Source organism: Dendropsophus ebraccatus, chromosome 13 (genome assembly GCF_027789765.1).
Source record: "Dendropsophus ebraccatus isolate aDenEbr1 chromosome 13, aDenEbr1.pat, whole genome shotgun sequence".
NCBI classification, from domain to species: domain Eukaryota; kingdom Metazoa; phylum Chordata; class Amphibia; order Anura; family Hylidae; genus Dendropsophus; species Dendropsophus ebraccatus.
In genome coordinates, this window is record NC_091466.1 from 38,701,760 (window position 1) to 38,722,195 (window position 20,436).

The 20,436-nt window shown below is 41.4% G+C and overlaps 1 protein-coding gene across 3 annotated transcripts in view; it reads right to left on the minus strand.

Moving 5' to 3' along the window:
- SV2A (synaptic vesicle glycoprotein 2A) overlaps positions 1-20,436 on the minus strand; it is a 620,870-nt gene that overhangs the window by 363,866 nt on the left and 236,568 nt on the right. For all 3 annotated transcript variants that reach the window (XM_069950896.1, XM_069950897.1, XM_069950898.1), the window contains one exon: positions 14,273-14,362. In XM_069950896.1, coding sequence (XP_069806997.1) covers positions 14,273-14,362 — 90 coding nt within the window. The remainder of the gene's footprint in view (positions 1-14,272; positions 14,363-20,436) is intronic.

Consider the following 20,436-nt stretch of genomic DNA (forward strand, 5'->3'; position numbering starts at 1 on the left):
TAGCCCTAATCTGGCTATTTTTATTGGATGATTGTTTTGTCCATCTTGGTCCGGCTCTGTGTTGTCAGGCTAAGTTTTTGGGGGGTTCATATGCTACCTCTGTTTTAATGGTTCTCTGTGTCCTCACCGCCATGCTGTGTCTGGCCTAATTTTTGGGAGGATCACTTGCTACCTCACTCACTTTTAATAGTTCTCTGTGTCCTGACTGCCATGCTCTGACGTCACTACGTCTGCAGAGGAGCGGGACTGGTTGCTGGGGGCTCGCCAATCGCGTCCCCGGAAACCAGCCAGCTGTGTTATCTTTTTTTTGTGTAGCCACAGCCTGGGCCTCACCACCCCCGGTCGATCGGCATCAGGTGTACCCTTGATCGTGACTGACAGCTGGCCTAGCCAGTTAGCTGTCAGCACCTAGGTTCTTGTCCACTATAAATCCCAGCCCTCGGCCTCACTCCAATTTTCTGGGAGGTTCACTTGCTTTCTCACTCACTTTTAATGGTTCTCTTTGTCCTCAATGCCATGCTGTGTCTGGCCTAATTTTTGGGAGGCTTACTTGCTTCCTCACTTACTTTTAATGGTTCTCTGTGTGCTCACTGCCATGCTGTGTCTGGCCTAATTTTTGGGAGGCTTACTTGCTTTCCCACTCACTTTTAATGGTTCTCTGTGTGCTCACTGCCATGCTGTGTCTGGGCAAATTTTTGGGAGGCTCACTTGCTTCCTTACTCACTTTCAATGGTTCCCAGTGTCCTCAATGCCATGCTGTGTCTGGCCTAATTTTTGGGAGGCTTACTTGCTTCCTCACTCACTTTTAATGGTTCTCTGTGTGCTCACTGCCATGCTAAATCTAGCCATAATCCGGCTATTTTAGTTTTAGGCGCAGCAGCAGTGCCGTTGGTAAGCGCCAAAAGGCGGTGCTCAAACTGCTGAACAGCACCTTCTACTTTCCTTGGATGTTTTAGCCGTTTTGAAGGCAGGATTGAACAGGCCTTTCACTAGTAGCTTCTATCCTTCCTTTGATGTTGTATTAGCCTTTTTGAAGGCAGGATTGACCAAAGCCTTTCGCCAGTAGCTTCTATCCTTCCTTGGATGTTGTATTAGCCGTTTTGAAGGCAGGATTGACCAGGTCTTTTTAATAGACAGGCTACTGCACTTGCCCTCTCTGAGAGACTCTTTAAAGGATTAAAAGTGTATTCATTCGATCAAATTGTGAAGGTGGCCATTAAGGGGTTATTACTTTGAGTAAAAACATTGTAATCTTTAAAATGGCTTCGGCCTTGCTACTGCTTCTAGAAGAAGGAGAGGAATGCTGGCAGCACGCCCATGAGAAAAGCACCATGAACCTACATTGTAGTCACAACACAAACCACAAGAATATAAACAATATATATATGGTAAACATCATGTTGTGCTAGCCTGACTGCGCAGTAAAGGAAGCTAATGACCATTTATGGACTGACCAATTAGAGTGTGACATGTATGTGTCTTGTGACTTGAAACCCCACCTGTATTAAAAGTTAATATATATTTCTTGTGAAACCAAATAAAGCGTGAGTGCGCACTCCTAAACTCAGCTGAGTGAGGAGGTTATACCGTCTTTTTGCCTGGTGTCATGTCAGCTTACTTAATTGGGACAGGGATAGTCACTTGGGAACAAGGGAGATGAAAAGCAAATCTCACCTTGACAGTGGTGGCCCGTATGGAGCGGTAGTCGAGGGGACACTGAGCTCTGAAGATCGACCGCCTGCCACTCACCAGAGGAAACAGAACTGGCTGACATAGGAGACTGATCACCTTCACTGAAACATGGTAAGTCTACTCATTCTTTGAATCTGTGGCTTATCCGTGTGTCAGATTGTTCTGATTGAGGCTGGGGGTGCATGTGTCAATTTCTGGAGGTCACTGAACGGTCAGTAGGTGTCTCCGCTGTACTGTCCTAAGAACCTTTAGTATATATATATATATATATATATATATATAATTTCCGTAACCAACTGACTATCTCCTGAGCTGTTTGCAGTTTTTCCCCTCTGGAGTTGTGCAACTAGTAGTTTCTTTTTTTTTTTTTCTGTATTGAGTTGATATTGCACAATTGTTTCACGGTTGTCGCAAGTTTTTTTTTGCTGTGTTCGGTATTTGGGCCGTGTTTTGGCTTATCACTGTGGAGAGTTCGCTAATCGGACACCACAGATAAAAGCCTCCTCGGTGAGATCGCTAGATTAGCTACGGTCACGTCACGAGGAAAAGACTGACACAGGGACAACCGGGCAACCGGTGGTGAGATGCAGAAGTAGGGTGGAGGGTTTTATCGCTCAGCTTCTTGGGGGAGCTTACTATACTCCAATCTCTGATGGGATGATTGTCACCGGATTGTGAACACTGTTGATAAAGTTGTGATTTTTTATTTTTTGTCGGGTGCACGGGACAAGCCGGAATTGTGCCTAGAGAGACAGCTGGGGAGTACCTCTGGTTGAATCACGTAGAAAAGGCTTGACACCTTGAACAGCGCAGCGTCCTGATTTCAGGTACGCAGATAGGCAAACCAGTCACATTCGCCCCTGACGGGAAGCAGAAGCCCGTAGTGTGATGGAAAGCCTACGGTCCTTGTTCAACCCAAAAGTAGGTCTAAAAAGGAATGAAAAGCCCAGTCTAGCTGGTAGCCTGGAGAAAAGGAAAAAAACATGTTGTTAATTAGAAGGGACTGTGAAAGTAACGTGCCTCCACGAAGGTAAAAAAGCTGTAAAAAAAGATAAGAAAGAAAAGCAAACTGATGCAGAATTAGCGAGAAACTTGCATCAGAGGGGGGAAAAGGGTTCATAATGAGTATAATATACATGTATCAGATGGGAGCAGATGACTACTGGATTTATAGTGTGAAAAAATCCTAACTCCCATCATGTTTGTTACAATTGTGGATCACACTCCATCACGACTCTCCCCCGCCCCTAAAGAAAAAAGGTGTCTTCAGAAACAGCTCCTAAGATGACACCACCTATTACCACACCCTAAGCCAATGCCCCCGATATCCAGTTATTGCTTCTGGTCACAGTGGCCATTTTAACTCCTGGCGTTTCCCAAACAAAACCCACCCACCCTCCCCCATGACCATACTGCTTAGTGTCAGATAGAGATTAACAACTGTTTTGTACTTCTGCTAATAAATGTTATTACCTGATGGTTAGGAAAGTTAGACAAAGGTTTGTTTGGAGGAAAAGCAATGAGACTGTTTAAAAGAGCAGGGTCCATTAGACCCATTAGTTTATAAGATTGTTGTATGCAAGTGTCAGTAAGAGTCAGAGAGAAAAAGCACATTTTATTAGGAATGTCAAGAGAAAAGTGATAATTGGTAAAGATCAAATGCAGAAGTGTGTGCACTTAAGAACTTATTAAGATAGTATGAGAGCCCGGAGTAACTTATTACTGTAACTTACACATTCCTGTGTAAAAAGTTTTTTTTTCAGAGATATCTATCCTAATAAGTTCTAAACAAATTGTTTTGTTTTTCTCCCACTAAGTTATAAGTATTTTTTCAGTGTCTGGTTTTTTAATTCTGCTATGAAGGCTTCATTCTTATCAGTTAGCTGGGAGGAAGACTGCGGGGGTATCTATCGAAGTTGCGCGGTTTGCTGTCTAGTGTGTGATTAGAGCACAGCGCTGCTATCTTTTTCAAAACTTCAAGGTTACTTCACTGGGGAAAGATGAGTAACTTTATTTTGTTTATGTTTGGGAAAACATGTATTACGGACACAGATTTTTCTTACAAACTGTACAGGGAAGCTGAAACTGCTGACACTTATGTTATAATTTCCTTTTCAAGGTTTTTTATTTGATTTATGGGGGGGGGGTAATATGAAACTAGCCGAGTGTAACATGTTTTATTATTTTTATTTTTAGGGATAACAGTTTTGTTATAATACACTAAGCCCATGGAAAAAAAGTTATTACTTACTAAAAAACTTTTAAGTTTAGAAACTGAGAGTTTATAGAGTAGTCTATCTAAAACACCTTCATATTGTGAAGTCATTTTATTACTGTTTTCCAATGTTGTTATTGTTATGTTGTTATTCCCAATTTTGTTATTATATACCTATAGGCCAAGTATAGAAAAGGGGGGAAAGAGAGGAATTAATGAATTTGAAAAACCACACATACTTTATTGTTGACTAAAGATGTTTATTGAGATGTTTATTGTGTTTTTGTTAATTATTGTGAAAGATGAAAATGTAATTGGAAGCCCAAATAATAATGAAAGTTTTAAAGTTTTCATTGTAGATAATCCCAGACTTTTCAAAAATGGATGACACAAGACGCAAGGATATATGGTGACCGCCATGCAGCGTGATGTTCCACTGCAGAAACCGCTCCTGCCATAAGCTGGAGGTGAGGACAATCACTGAGACACGTAAGATGGTTGGAGGTAACTGTGCAGAGGTCTATATGAAGCCCACGATTATGGGTTAGTTGGCAAATTAGAGATTTTGTTGAGTCCCTGGGCTAACTAATAACTAAAAAAACCTGTACAAAAAAAGAAGAAGAGCTGCCAGAGAGAGTGGCTGATGCAACGTTCAGTTTCATGCAGACAAACCCTTAAGCCAAAAGGGTGACAGATGATGGACAAAGCTGCTGATGCTGTAGCTTCCAGTCTCTTCCTGAGGTAACCGTACAAAGTGTACAGGTGGATGGGGAGATGTTGATCTTTTTGTTTTTAAGTCTTTTTCAGAGACCAGCTGCAACAAGCTGAGAAACTAGTAGATGGAGAAGAGGTACAGGGGGTGCCAACCGCCTTGTATCTTACTGTGAGTTACTGGACAAAACCAGCAGGAGAAAGCCATGTGTAATGTAATGTAGTATATTCACATTGGGCGGCCCAGGGGTCAACAAATATAGCAAAGAGGGTTATATAGGGCTGTATTATCTACACCTGGTATAACCTACTGTAAGTAACACCGTAAAGTGCCTGTCTGCATAGTCTGTAATCTTCATGTTTCAAGGAATGTAAGTGGACTTCATCCAACTGCCACAGGTGGCCTATATAGGTATGTCCTTGTCTCTACTGATGTCTTCTTTACAGGTCAGCCAAAGCTATGGGAGAGAACAAAGCCAATGTCTGAGGTGATACTAGTCGCCTTACAAGAAGTTAAATAACTGAGGATAAGAGTCCAAGCATCTCTAAAGAGACCTGTCAGTCAAAAGATAGGTTTAAGAATCCATACCAATGTCACTAACTATTACAAAAAAGATCATGAGATATATTTTTTTCATAAAACATTTGAAACCTTAGATGATATATATAATTTATACTTTGTTTTTATTTCTATGGTGGTTATTTTATGAACATTATGTGATTATCTCAGTGAAACAAGAGACAACTCAGTAAGATCCAAATATTATATTGGCAGTAAGCGCCCAGTAAATTCATATTAATTCAATCTGTGCCCATATCTTCCCTGCTCATTCCTTCCTGCTCCCTGCAGTCTCTGTCAGCCCTTTTTCCCATCCTCTCCATTCCTGCTATAATGTGCCTGCACTTACACTCAGCCATTCACACTGCTGTATAGAAAAGTTTCTGTCACTGTCCTCCTGCACAGCTCTGTGATTCCCACTTACTGGTATCTATAAACTGCTGCTGTTTTTCAGGTTTATGCACTTACTATACATTATACTTCTCATGCTGACAGCTAAACTGTACAGTAACTTATAATGGGACATACAGTATACTAAAGATTACGAAGCTTTGCCAATTGGTTATTATAAGTGAATCTAATGGTTACATAGTAGGTCACATTGTAGAGATTTTATTGCATTTATCTGTCAATCAACTTTTTATTTTGCTTTTGCATGAGATAAGATTTCCTCACATCTAAACTTTTCCTTTTTAAAAAACTTTTTTAGTTGTTGTGACTTTCCAATACCCACATGATGCCAAAGTGGTAGAGTCATTGTGAAAGAGTCAAGTCTGTTATATGCAGTGAAGAACTTATTTGCTGATCACTCAGTGTCACAGGGAGACGTAGGAGTGACAGGAGACTAGTTAGGTTTGAGACGGTGGATGTTTGGGGGCAGTCCTACGGTAAAGGGACCTAGAGAAGGGGGCTACATCTGTAGTCAAGATTAGGGACAAGTCTTAGGGACAGAAGTGATGAGACAATAAGGTTTGGTTATTTTGATAAAATCTGGAGAGGTATTTGTCATATATATATGTTAGTTTGGATATTGATAATAGGTTTGATTTGTTTTGTTGTAACTAAGCTGTATGTTTATGTATACTGTACACCCAACATGCACATATCCACTTCTTTTTAGTCTTACACATTCTATTCCTTCTAATAGGTAAAAACATAGAAAACTGTTGTTTCAAACATCTGCTTCTCTTTTCATAAAAAGTATTTCTTTGTGTTGTTTCTGGCCTTTCCCCAACTTACCTCCCTTGTTCATGTTCTGTTTTTATTAAAAAGCTTTCCCGCTTTCTACTGGTTATAGTACAATTAGCTTTATCTACCACCTGGTTACAGTGATGACCCATCGTAAGGCTGCGTTCACACTACGTATATTTCAGTCAGTATATTTCAGTCAGTATTGCAACCAAAACCAGGAGTGGATTAAAAACACAGAGGGCCACATGTATCATCCTGCGAACGGATGATTTTCGGCAGAAAGTGCGATTTGCGTAATTTTTTATACGCAAATGGCCGATTTGCGAATAAAGTATTTGCAAATTGGCACTTTCCGCTGAGTACGCCAGGGGGGGCGGAAAGGGGGCGTGTAGTGGGCGGAACGGAGGGCGCGGATTCAGAGTCCGCGCGATTTACCATCCGTTCCGCCCAAATATACGCCGAAAACCAACTCCAGTCCTCAGCTGGCGTAGGTTTTCGGCGGTGCGCATCGGCGCGCAGGGGATTTATGTAGAGGCAGTCCGCCTCTACATAAATCTCCGTAGCGCCAGAGCTGCGGGGGCATTTTTAAGTCCGGCGTAAAAAACGCCGGACTTAATAAATGCCCCCCAGAAAGTCTATGTTCACACAATGGTAAAATTGAGTGGATGGCTGCCATATAACAGTAAATAACTGCCATTATTTCAATACAACAGCCGTTGTTTTAAAATAACAGCAAATATTTGCCATTAAATGGCGGCCATCCACTCAATTTCAACATTGTGTGAACAGATCCTTTCTGTGGTTTTAATCCACTCCTGGTTTTGGTTGCAATACTAACTGAAATATACTGACTGAAATATACATATACTGACTGAAATATACGTAGTGTGAATGCAGCCTAAGGCTATGTTCACACTACGTATATTTGAGGCTGTATGTTTGAGGCTGTATAGCAACCAAAACAAGTAGTGGAGTGAAAACACAGAAAGGCTCTGTTCACATAATGTTGTAATTGAGTGGATGGCCGTCATGTAATGGCAAATATTTGCTGTTATTTTAAAACAACGGCTGTTGTATTGAAATAATGGAAGTTATTTACCGTTATATGGCGGCCATCCACTCAATTACAACATTGTGTGGACAGAGCCTTTCTGTGTTTTCAATCCACTCCTGGTTTTGGTTGCTATGAGGACCTCACATGAGGACCAAATACAGCCTCAAATATACATAGTGTGAACCCAGCCTAGGACTATAAGAGACTGTCAGATCCTTTACTTTTCAGACACCGAACTGCCGAGATGACACAATGTTTGGACACTTATTTAATAAAGCAGAATCGTTCTCCATGTTACAGACACTTCCAGGCACAACAACTCTCTGATATCTATCCATGAGCCAACCACTAACACCAACTGGATATTAAGCCCAATTCTCACTAACTTCTCTATAAACTCTTTATTATAAGAATTGTATCAAAGGCTGGAGGTGAATCAGGGGATGGAGCTAACTTGATGCTTATAGATATTTTCCCAAGAGAAAGAACAACGCGTCTTTGAGTAATATCCAGATGTTAAAGAAGTAACTCCAACTATGTATGCCGAGTTCCCAGTCTCAGACGATTCCAAAGAAGCCAATGGACAAAAAAGATGCGCGGTCGCTCCCATACCTTCCATATTAGACATATTAGAATTGGACTTTGATTTGTATAAGCCCCTTAAGATGTAACCTATCTGCGAGAGATGGGCCGTCCCTAAGCGCGTGCGCACACACGCACATACACACACACAAAGTGGAACAGATTGTTAGCTTTTTGACCTAGCAATAAAGGTCTGCTGCTTTTGTTAATGGCTTCAAAGGGGGGGTTACCAACAAGGGGAAACAGATCTCAATCTGGTGGAGTCTCCTACACCTCTTCCCTGCTCAGATGTCTTGTTAGTATAGTGGTAGGTATCCCCACCTGTCACGCAGGAGACCGGTATTCCAATGTTTTTAGGGGGGCCTGTGAAGGTGGCCATTAAGGGGTTATTACTTTGGGTAAAAACATTGTAATCCTTAAAATGGCTTCGGCCTTGTAACTGTATATATATATAAACAATATATATGGTAAACATCACGTTGTGCTAGCCTGACTGCGCAGTACAGGAAGCTAATAACCATTTATGGACTGAACAATTAGAGTGTGACATGTATGTGTCTTGTGACTTGAAACCCCACCCGTATTAAAAGTTGATATATATTTCTTGTGAAACCAAATAAAGCGTTAGTGCGCACTCCTAAACTCCTAAACAGAGTGAGGAAGTTATACTGTCTTTTTGCCTGGTGTCATGTCCTCGTCGCTAGCGCTCAGCTTACTTAATTTGGACAGGGATAGTCACTTGGGAACAAGGGAGATGAAAAGCAAATCTCACCTTGACAAAATCAAATTATGGGGCTGTATTAGAACAAAGAAAAAGGGATAAAAGCGGTGGCTTCCTTGGCGCAATCCGTCTGGACCAGGAGTCTGATGTCTGGATCACTTGGTCTTCTCAATGTTACCGGACAAGGACTCCACGTTCTGGTGAAAGACGTTCTTTATTTACATTCAGCTACACGTTTCGAGGAGGCCACCCTCCTCTTCATCAGGCATGTGACATAAGGTGCTGGTGTGCATTTTATAATGAAGTTCATAAAGGGTGACCTGGAAGTGATCTTACTGGGTGCTTGAACCCGTGATATCATAGGTCAGCATGCAATTGAATTGAAACAACAATTTTAGTTCATACATATAAAAACAGAATTTGATTCAAATATAACTAAAATGCAATAGAAACATATCTGATAACATGCTATAGATACTATAAAAGGTTTACATTCAATCAGTAGTTTAAAAAATCCTTTAGACAAAAAACAAGTCTTTAAAATCTTGGCCTGTTGATGAAAAGTAGGGTCAGCTTTACAGTTCTTACGAATGCGTTTGTATTGGCTAAAGGGTATGTTTGTTTTCCACTTTTTATAATGTCCACTGAAAAAAGACAGCTGATTGAGTCAACCTCTTTAAAGAATGTAGATGACCTTTTTTTCTTGTGGAAAGGAGATTCGGAAAACATCGCATATTTTGTTGACCATATCAACGGGAACCACTGGGGCATCAAACTGACACCGAAATTCTCAAGGGACAGGATTGAATTCCTTGACCTGCTAATAAGCCATACAGACAAGGAGTTTACCACATGCACATTCTTTAAAGAGGTTGACTCAAACAGCTGTCTTTTTTCAGTGGACATTATAAAAAGTGGAAAACAAACATACCCTTTAGCCAATACAAATGCATTTGTAAGAACTGTAAAGCTGACCCTACTTTTCATCAACAGGCCAAGATTTTAAAGACTTGTTTTTTGTCTAAAGGCTATCCAAAAGAACTTCTAACTAATGCATATCAGAGGACCTGTTCACTCACCCAAGATGAACGCCTACATAAAACTCTAAAAACTGGAGAGGCTGATAAAGAATTTAAGGTGAACTTCATCACTCAGTACAACAATTCCCACCAAGAAATTCAGAAGGTACTACGCCGTCACTAGCACATTTTGAAATGTGACCCATATATAGGCCCACTACTACCACAGAAATCAGCGGGAACGTATAGGAGAGCGGCGACATTGAAGAACATCCTAGCTCCCAGTTGTTTACGCAAACATAAGAATAAATCCAGGAATGAAACATCCAAAAAAACATTGGGCATGTTCAAATGTGGACATCCACGTTGCCTATGCTGCAAAAGCATTTAAGCAGGAATTACTATGTTCAAAAGCAGCCAGACGCAACAGAGCTTTTCTATTTAACACCATCTGGATTGCAAATCCCAATATGTAATATACATCTTGGAGTGCCCATGTGGCCTCCAGTATGTAGGTCGCACTACCCAACCATTGCACTGCAGGCTGAATGGACACAGAGTCAATATCAGAAAAGGTTACATGCTACATGGGGTCTCAAGACATTTCCACGAGGCACATAACTGCAATACCAAACAAATTAACATTTACCCCATTGATCACATTAGTACCAACATGACTAACAGGTTTGACACCCTAGTGAAAAGGGAAATGTTTTGGATTTTCCAATTGCAGACATTACAACCTATGGGCCTAAATGAAGCTACTGAACTACTAGTGTAAGGTTGACATAGCATTCACAATGCCTGTCTGTTTGATATGGTCATTGTTTGTATCTTTCTCCTGTATAGCTGTGTGTTGCTCTTTGAGTGTTGTGTTGCTGCTTTGAGTCTCTGTCTGCCAGGCTTTTTTACTTGTCCTTCCAAACAGCAAGATAAATCTTGGTTTCAGGAATTGGAACCTGGGTCAGTGTGTTATAGAGCTGGACAACCTACCACTGAGTCCATAGCTTATTTTGGTATCTTGCAGCGGAGATTTTGGTCATGGTTATAGGTAGACTTAATATTTACAATATGCATTTTATTTATTTATTTATATATTTTTCCTCAAAATGTAACCATATAAAGATTATTATTATAATTTACCCTATGTTTGAGCATTTGACAAGTAGATAAACTTAGTTTCAAAAATATTTGCCCCTGTGGGGATTTGATCCTAGAGAGGGTCAGTGTCTTTTTTGTTCCAGGGTGTTGCTCATTCCTCTGCTCCACAGCCTACCTGTGAATGTTGGGCTAGGCATCTATTTACTCCTAGGTAAAAATACAAACACCTAATGTTTTTATTTTTTAAACTACTGATTGAATGTAAACCTTTTATAGTATCTATAGCATTTTATCAGATATGTTTCTATTGCATTTAAGTTATATTTGAATCAAATTCTGTTTTTATATGTATGAACTAAAATTGTTGTTTCAATTCAATTGCATGCTGACCTATGATGTCACGGGTTCAAGCACCCAGTGAGATCACTTCCAGGTCACCCTTTATGAACTTCATTATAAAATGCACACCAGCACCTTATGTCACATGCCTGATGAAGAGGAGGGTGGCCTCCTCAAAACGTGTAGCTGAATGTAAATAAAGAACGTCTTTCACCAGAACATGGAGTCATTGTCCGGTAACATTGAGGAGACCCAGTGATCCAGACATCAGACTCCTGGTCCAGACGGATTGCGCCAAGGAAGCCACCGCTTTTATCCCTTTTTCTTTGTGCTAATCTTACTGACGGAACTCCTAACTGAGTTACCGGAAGGTGGCGGGCTGCAATCCCACTGCAATTTAAAGCTCTGAATAGTGTCGTGCCTAATTCAGTACGACCACACCAGGTGAGCGTGCATACTATGTACTTGGGTTTGTGGCTCCGTCAGAGTTAATTTTCCTGCACATGCAGGGCTTATTGCTTTTTTCTTTCATATATTTGTATGGGGCTGTATTGTTATTCTTCGTCACTACCTCCAAAGATATACCTCTCACGCACAACTGCATGAGGGGGTGAGGCTAAATCTAGCCATAATCCGGATATTTTTATTGGATGATTGTTTTGTCCATCTTGGTATGGGTCTGTGGTGTCAGGCTAAGTTTTTGGGTGGTTCATATGCTACCTCTGTTTTTAATGGTTCTCTGTGTACTTACCACCATGCTGTCTGGCCTAATTTTTGGGAGGCTCACTTGCTACCTCACTCACTTTTAATGGTTCTCTGTGTCCTGACTGCCATGCTCTGACCTCACTATGTCTGCGGAACAGCGGGACTGGTTTTTGGGGGCCCGCCAATTGCGTCCCCGGCAACCAGCCAGCTGTGTTATCTTTTTTTTTTTTGTGTAGCCGCAGCCAGGGCCTCACCACCCCCGGTTGATCGGCATCAGGTGTACCCTTGATGGTAAATGACAGCTGGCCTAGCCAGTTAGCTGTCAGCACCTAGGTTCGTGTCCACTATAAATCCCAGCCCCCTCTGTGTGCTCACTGCCATGCTGTGTCTGGCCGAATTTTTAGGAGGCTCACAGGCTACCGCTTCTACCTTGGTCACTCATGCTGTGTCAGGCTTAATTTTGGGGTGGTTCATATGCTACCTCTGTTTTTAATGGTTCTCTGTGTATTCACAGTCATGCTGTGTCAGGCAAAGTTTTTGGGCGGTTCATCATATGCTTCATCTGTTTTAATGGTTCCCTGTGTTCTCATTGCCATGCTGTGTCAGGCTGAGTTTTTGGGTGGTTCATATGCCTACCTCTGTTTTAACCAGGCTGTTGCCCAGAATTTGGCATAATGGTGCCATTAGGCAGCCTGAGAGGCATCCATACATGCTGCCCCTGCTGTTTCCTATGCATTTCCGTTGTGTTTCCCTCATTTTCTGAGGTTGACAGGTTTTCACACGACCTTCCCTCTACCGAACTTGGGTCCCCTGCAAAAATGCTTGAGTTTCCCATTGACTTCAATGGGGTTCATTACTCGAAACGAGCACTTGAGTATGGGGAGACATTCATCTCGAGTAACGAGCACCCGAGCATTTTAGTACTCGCTCATCACTGGTTGTAAGGCCACGATAAGCCAACATACACGATGTTGGCTGATTGTGGTCTTTCAACAATTTGAAAGATTACAATTTGTGCAGCAACGGTCTGATGCATGTCGATCTGTGTAACTGGAGCGGCAGCACCAGACTTACACTGACTTCAATAATCTGAGGATCATTCAGGCAGCCTCTCCTGCTGCTCCCCACTCGCTGTCTGTGCGTGTAATAGCAAAGTGCAGTGAGCAGGGGACACAGGGGAGCGCAGTGAGCGGGGGACAGGGGGTAGCACTGAATGAGAGCGAACAAGTTGGTGCTTGCTTCTCCTGGGACATTGGGCAATTCTTTTCTTGCTGTAGGTGCTGAAGTGATTCTGCAGACGTTCAGATAATCTGTAGCAAATTTTCTGTGAAGAGTTATAGATGTGCCGAGTTGGCTTCCTGATCAATTTGAAATAAGGTTTTCCTTTTTGCATATGAATAGAAAGATGATGTCAATGTTCAATTGTGCCAGTTTCTTAAGAAGGTTTTTAAGAACCATCTGTGTTCGGTACTTTGGGGTATTTTAAAGTCCAAGTGATGGTAAATACTTGTGTTTTAAAAGGACAAACTATTTTAGGTGTGATACATTTATTGACTAACTAGAAAAACTCAGTGGGGGAGATTTATCAAAGGGTGTAAAATTTAGACTGGTGCAAACTGGCCACAGCAACCAATCACAGTTTCTCTTTCCTTTCACCAGAGCTGGAAGCTGAGCTGTGATTGGTTGCTGTGGCCAGTTTGCACCAGTCTAAATTTTACACCCTTTGATAAATCTCCCCCATTATGTTCTTTAGCTTTCTATGACTAAAAGGAAATGACTAAAGAAATTGCAAATTTAAGAATGTTACGTAGAGAAATCATCATGATAACAAGAAATATATGCCTGACAAGAATGGATTCTAATAGCCATTCACTAAATAAACACATATATTCACTTAGCTATATCTGTGTTATAAACCTGAAATTATTAACAATAGTGGCGTCCAGTGCAGTCCATATCAAAAGCAAAGAGAGACAGATTTATTATGGTCAAAAGTACAGTGGAATCTTGGCAACAAGGGACACTTAGGAGATGTTAGCCATACTAGTGCCATTATAGCTGGCACTATTTGTCAGTTACACAGTACCAATTTGAAATAGGGAGACATTGTGACTTCTCTATGTTGTTGAAAACTAACAAATTGGCTACAGTCTATCGTAACTTATTAATTGTTTTCCTTCAAAATCGTGGAATAGGACTAGCATCATTCTGGCATAAACTAATTATAATTATTTTGGTATCTTCTATATTGTAAGTGTCTTTATTTCCTTGGTCTCTCATTGGGACACTTCAACCTCATGAGTGTGCCACTAAAAGTCATGACACGCAAAATCATCAGCATTTCTTGTTAGAAGGAAGAGGATTCTTCAACATTACTACTTACAGAGAAAACCCTTTCTGGATGACCCTTGGCCCGCATGTTGGTATCGTGGACTTGTTTTAGCACCATCCAGGCTTCATCGTGTTTCCCGTTCTGGAAAAGATTTATGTAAAGGACTTTATATTATTAATGCAAGGAATTGTGGGTAATAACAAATGCAAAATAATATCTGCTGTGAAATTCTTGAATACATTGTACAGTATGTGTTGTAATAAACAATAAAGTTGAGGCACAAATTACTTGTTACAAGTTATGGCTCCTATAATGTGGAAACACAAAAAACTGGTTCAGGACAGTGCCATCATTTCTTCTCAGAGTGAATCGACTCACTGATCCCTCATCCAGTGTCAATGCTCCCTGGCCAATGCAAGATGTCGACGTCTGTGACTGGTGGTGTGGTCAGGTACCCTTGCAGATAGTCTAGGACACAAACCACGCTAATATAAATGGTTTTGAATGGTCTGACGTGACACTTGGGTGCCTCTCAAATCCTTTAAATGTGCCTGGAACTGTATGGCATTAATCATACGGTTTTGCAGGACATACAGTAGTTCACAATGAAGCAGCCATCAGTGTGGGATGTGGCCAAAGGACATACACTTCTATGCCTCTCTGTGACTAATCTAGTCTCTCTGTATCTCTGTTGCAACCTGCTGACACTCTGTGACACTAAAGCTCAGTGGCCACTGAACATCCTGCTTAAATCTTCGCAAAGTTACTTCACTCCTCCCTCACTGGGTCAGGCACAGTGCAGGATGAAGGCACAGGGGAGCTGTATTCTCCCCTCAGATCTTGGTTCTGTCATTAAAGTAAGGACCCTGAAGATGTCGGTGGCAGGGGGAGTTGCTTTTTAAAGTTCTGGATTGCTGAGGAGGGAAGAGAGAGGAGGGTGGAGGGCAGAGATCACAGCGGCAGCCAGGGGACCTATTCTTATTAATGTCTCTGCAGCATATGGTATCGGCCCTTAGTGACTCATAATTATGAGGTACAGTGGTGTCAAACTCAAATACACAGTGGGCCACAATTAAAAAAATGGACAAAGTCGCGGGCCAACCTTGATAATTATTGAAGCGCGAATGTGGCGGTCCTGGCACTGTCAGTGGAGTGTGTCTCCCAGCACTGTGCACTATGATAAATTACATGATAAATTGCTATGATATGATTAAACCCCAACCCATGTAATAGCCAACACCCCCCCAATATTGCCCCATGTAGTAGCCATCCCAACCAAAATTGCCCAACATAGTAGCCAGCCCTACCAGTAGTGCACAAATAGTAGCCCAAATAGTAGCCAGCCCCCCAAGTGTCCTATATAGTAGCCAGCCCTCCAAAATAGTCTCCTATAGTAGCATGCCCTCCCCAATAGTCTCCTATAGTAGCATGCCCTCCCCAATAGTCTCCTACAGTAGCCAGCCCTCCCTAACAGTCTCATATAATAGCCAGCTCTCCCCTGTAGTCTCATATAGTAGCCAGCCCTCCCCATAGTCTTATATAGTAGCAAACCCACCTTCATAGTCTCATATAGTAGTCAGCCCTGCCCCATAGTCTCTTATATAGTAGCTACCTCTCCCCTGTAGTCTCATATAGTAGCCACCCCCCATAGTCTCTTATATAGTAGCCAGCCCTCCCCTGTAGTCTCATGTAGTAGCCAGCCCTCCCCTGTAGTCTCTTATATAGTAGACAGCCCTCCTGCATAGTCTCTTATGTAGTAGTTAGCCCTCCCCAGTAGTCTCATATAGTAGCCAGCTCTCCCTATAGTCTCTTATATAGTAGAGAGCCCTCCCCAGTAGTCTCATATAGAGGACAGCCCTCCCCCATAGTCTCGTTTATAGTAGCCATGGTGGGCCACATGTAATTCAAACTCTGAATTGCCTGGCGGGCCAAAAATAATGGCACCACGACCCAGAGTTTGACATGACTGATCTGGTACATCATGGCACTGCAGCATATGGTATAGGGAAAAATAATTATATCATTTGAATTTTTCCGTGTGTATGAAGGCAACCATCAAACGACAAATGAAAATTGGCTTCTGTGTCATTGATTGCATCTTTTAAGCTGAAAATCATTCATTAAAGGGGTTATCCAGCGCTACAAAAACATGGCCACTTTTCCCCCTACTGTTGTCTCCAGTTCAGGTGTGGTTTGCAATTAAGCTCCATTTACTTCAATGGAACGGAGTTTCAAAACCCCACCCAAACTGGAGACAACAGTAGGGGGAAAGTAGCCATGTTTTTGTAGCGCTGGATAACCCCTTTAACCCCTAGACGACCCTGGAAGTACAGTTACGCCATGGAAGTCTGTCACCAGATGACCCAGGGCGTAACTGTACGTCCTGGGTGTCTCTCCTGCCATGAAGCGCGCTTCACTGCAGCCTGCACCTCACCGTTAATGACAGGCTGCAGCGATCACGCTGCAGCATGTCATTAACTCCTTAATGTTTCAATAGTTTTTATTAAGGTTTTAAAAGTATAAGTTTAACAATGAAGGAAATAAGTTGCAGGTACATAATACTGTGGCATGCTATACATATAGCACAGGTATACAAATCTGGAGGTATATAATAATATTTACAGAACATAAACAAGCATCAACAAACAACACTGCAGCAATTTGCAGTAACGTACACATGCATTGATATGAAATGTATATAACCAGTGAGAGGAATGAGTTAATCCATCCAAAGTTTGAAAGAAAAATAAAACTTTTTCTCATGGAACTTCCCTATGTGACTGAACCTGTTCAAGGATATACAGATATACAGCTGGTCTTGAGATTATGGAACTTTCCTATGTGACTGAACCTGTTTAAGGATATACAGCTGGTCTACTGTCTGTTCCCAGCAGATAATAAACCTGTTCCCAGCAGATAATAAATGTTATTCTATAATTCTCATAAGCAGATAACAAATGTTTTTTAGCATCCTTATGTATGTATCAACATCCTTATGTAAACAATTTTAATTGAACATTTAATCTTATTGTGTATCCATACCTGTCAAAATATATCCATAGTTATTAGTTTTTTGAAGTTGATGACGTGTATAGTGTATGACTTTGCATTTTACATTCATATCCATTGGTTTTTCCTGTATAAAAAGGTGGGTTCTCAGAGATGAGAACACACCAGACTTGTTTGCAAGATACGTTGTCTGTGTCTTCATTCTAAGTGCATGGTGTGGGAGAGGGGATCCGGACCCATTCTCTAACTTAATTAGGAGACAGCCAACAACAGCAGGCCTTCTTTGGGAAGGCACCTCGACATTATTGGCGCCCGAACAGGGACACGCCCATTACATCGGGAGATCGGATGACCTGCACTGCTGTACCAGGGGAGAGAGAGGTGAACAAGGAGACCACAAAACCTGGCCAGGTAAGAGTAAAAAATTTGTTTACTCTTTTCTGTGCTCTCCTCCTTCACATCTTTTCTTACCTACCTCTGCAGAGTAAGTTATCAAAGTGAACTCACGATAGGCGTGTCAATTTGAACTTTGTTCTCCTCTTGTTGGCTGTTCTATGTCTGTTTGTCCTAACCTGTGAGGGATAGTATATAGTAGGCGAAGAATTGCTCATTCAGGCTAAAACTGTTACCCAGAGCCCGGCCGTGGTTGTCACAGGTCCTCATAGACACGGAGCGTTGTGCGGTGGGAACAGTGCCAGTGCTAAAACCACTTTGGAATGAGCCTAGTAGCCTAACTATACAAGGACGCTGGACAGTAGTCTGGTTGTTTCCAAGGGAAAGATCTGTGATATGCTAATTACTGTCCTCTGTATACTTGGGGTAACTTGTTTTGCAATCTACATAGCAGCAAGAGTGTATTTCAACATAAGAAAAGGAAGCCCTGAACCGTGGAATATTCTAAGTCCCAGCTTTTGGTAGTGATCCGTGGTCATAAGTGTACAGGACACAAGAAAGGAAATCATCAGTTGATTATTCTGGGTGCCTCCTGTCATAAGTGTACAGGACACAGGAAAGGAAATCATCAGTTGATTATTCTGGGTGCCTCCTGTTATACGATCACGAAGTAATTTAAAATGGGACACACAGAATCAAAAGGGGTTTCTGCAACCCACATAGTGACCTGCCGATATGGCAAAGAACAAGCAAAAAGGGCAAAAGCAATGTTGAAATATTTTAACATCCAACACGATGCTGTTTTTAACCCCAATACTTGGACTAAAGTCCAAGAAACAAGGGGAGGATTAATAATTGATAATGGGTGGACATGTCATGTGCCGGTGACCAACAATATCTAGATAAGACAGAATATTGTAGTGTGTGTGGCAGACCCAAGCCACATCATTATGTTACACCATTGTACCCAGTTTATGGCTGGGTTCACACTATGTATATTTGAGGCTGTATTTGGTCCTCATGTCAGGTCCTCATAGCAACCAAAACCAGGAGTGGATTGAAAACACAGAAAGGATCTGTTCACACAATGTTGAAATTGAGTGGATGGCCGCCATATAACAGTAAATAACGGCCATTATTTCAATACCACAGCCGTTGTTTTAAAATAACAGCAAATATTTGCCATTAAATGATGGCCATCCACTCAATTACAACATTATGTGAACAGAGCCTTTCTGTGTTTTCAATCCACTCCTGGTTTTGGTTGCTATACAGCCTCACAAATACAGCCTCAAATATACATAGTGTGAACCCAGCCTAATCTGTATACAAACCCCAGATCCTGCGAAAAGCCAACCTACCTCCAATGGTGGCGTATAGACCCTTTGTTCTGCAGGAATCTTCCCTTTGGTCGGCTGTTGAAGTAGTTACTTTGATTTAAAGTGCCCCTTACCTGATAGTAAGACCAATGCCTTTTGTGGAGGTGGCAGCCTAACCTCAAATAGTGTACATTGCCATGTAAGTGTCTAAGTACAAAGCCACGTACTCAGACAAGGAGAACAGTCCAGCTCATTGCTAGATACAGTACTGAGAGAGTGAAGAGGTTAATTAATGCTGCGTAGTGAAGCAGCATACAAAGTACATAATGTGTGTTATTTGTTATGTTTTGTACAAGGCCATCAACCAGCTCTGAGGGCTGCAGATCACATGCAAGCAGCATTAGGAAAAAAAAAAAGAATCAGAGCTGTTAGTGTAATGTAATGTACGCTCCTACATTATATACTGTTGTATTTCAGCCAGTCTTACTAAGCTGGTGTTCCGCTTTGGAAGTATGTTACGTGTTACAAAATGTTGATCATTTTCTGTTGTCCCGACCGTGGAACATTTGCTTATTTAGCTACGCCACTTTTTTGTAATCAGCCCTCAAAGATGGCGACTGAAAGCCAACCACTCCCACATATCATATAATTGTGACGTCTCAAAACCATGCCCTAAGCCAACACCCCTATATCCGGTTATCTAGTCCGGTGGCCATTTTAACTCCTGGCATTTCTGTCCTCCGCCCATACTGCTTAGTGTCACTGAGGGGGCGGGCACAGGATTCTCCGATAGAGTCTAACAACTGTTTTGCACATTTATTATTACCTGATGGAGAAGAAAGTTAGACAAAGGTATATTGTAAGCAGATTTCCTTTAAGTGTGTGTCCCCAACGTATGATATTTCTAAGGAGTAGTAACTTACTACTGTAATATATATTTCTATGTAACTTTATTTAACAAGTGTTTTTATATATATATAATGTGTACACATCTATCCTAATAAGTATGTGTGCCACTGTCCAAGGTTACAGTCTGGTGCATAAGATCACAGCGCTGATATCTTCTGTAACTTCAAGGATGTTAGAAAAAAAACTTCCAAGAAGTTTTAACTCTTGTATCTATGATTTCACTGCTCAAGGTTAGAAGTGAGGTACAGAGCGTTCTGTTTACTGATAAGAGCAGCGGATTGAAGGAATATTCATCTCAGCTGATTTATTTACTTTTTTTTATCAAAAGAAGGTTAATATGGGACAAGTGTACAATGTTTAATTATTTTTTTAATGTTTTTATTTTTAGGGTTATGGCAGACTAGCTATGTATTGTTTTATCCCTAGTAAAGCCAAACCCATATCCATGGCTCCAGTCTGCACTCCTTATGCCCCCCAATATATATAGCAGCCCATTTTGATGGAGTAGCCAATTTTGATATTTTAAATTGTGAAAGATGAAGATGTAATTGAAAGCCCAAATATTAATGAAAGTTTAAAAGTTTT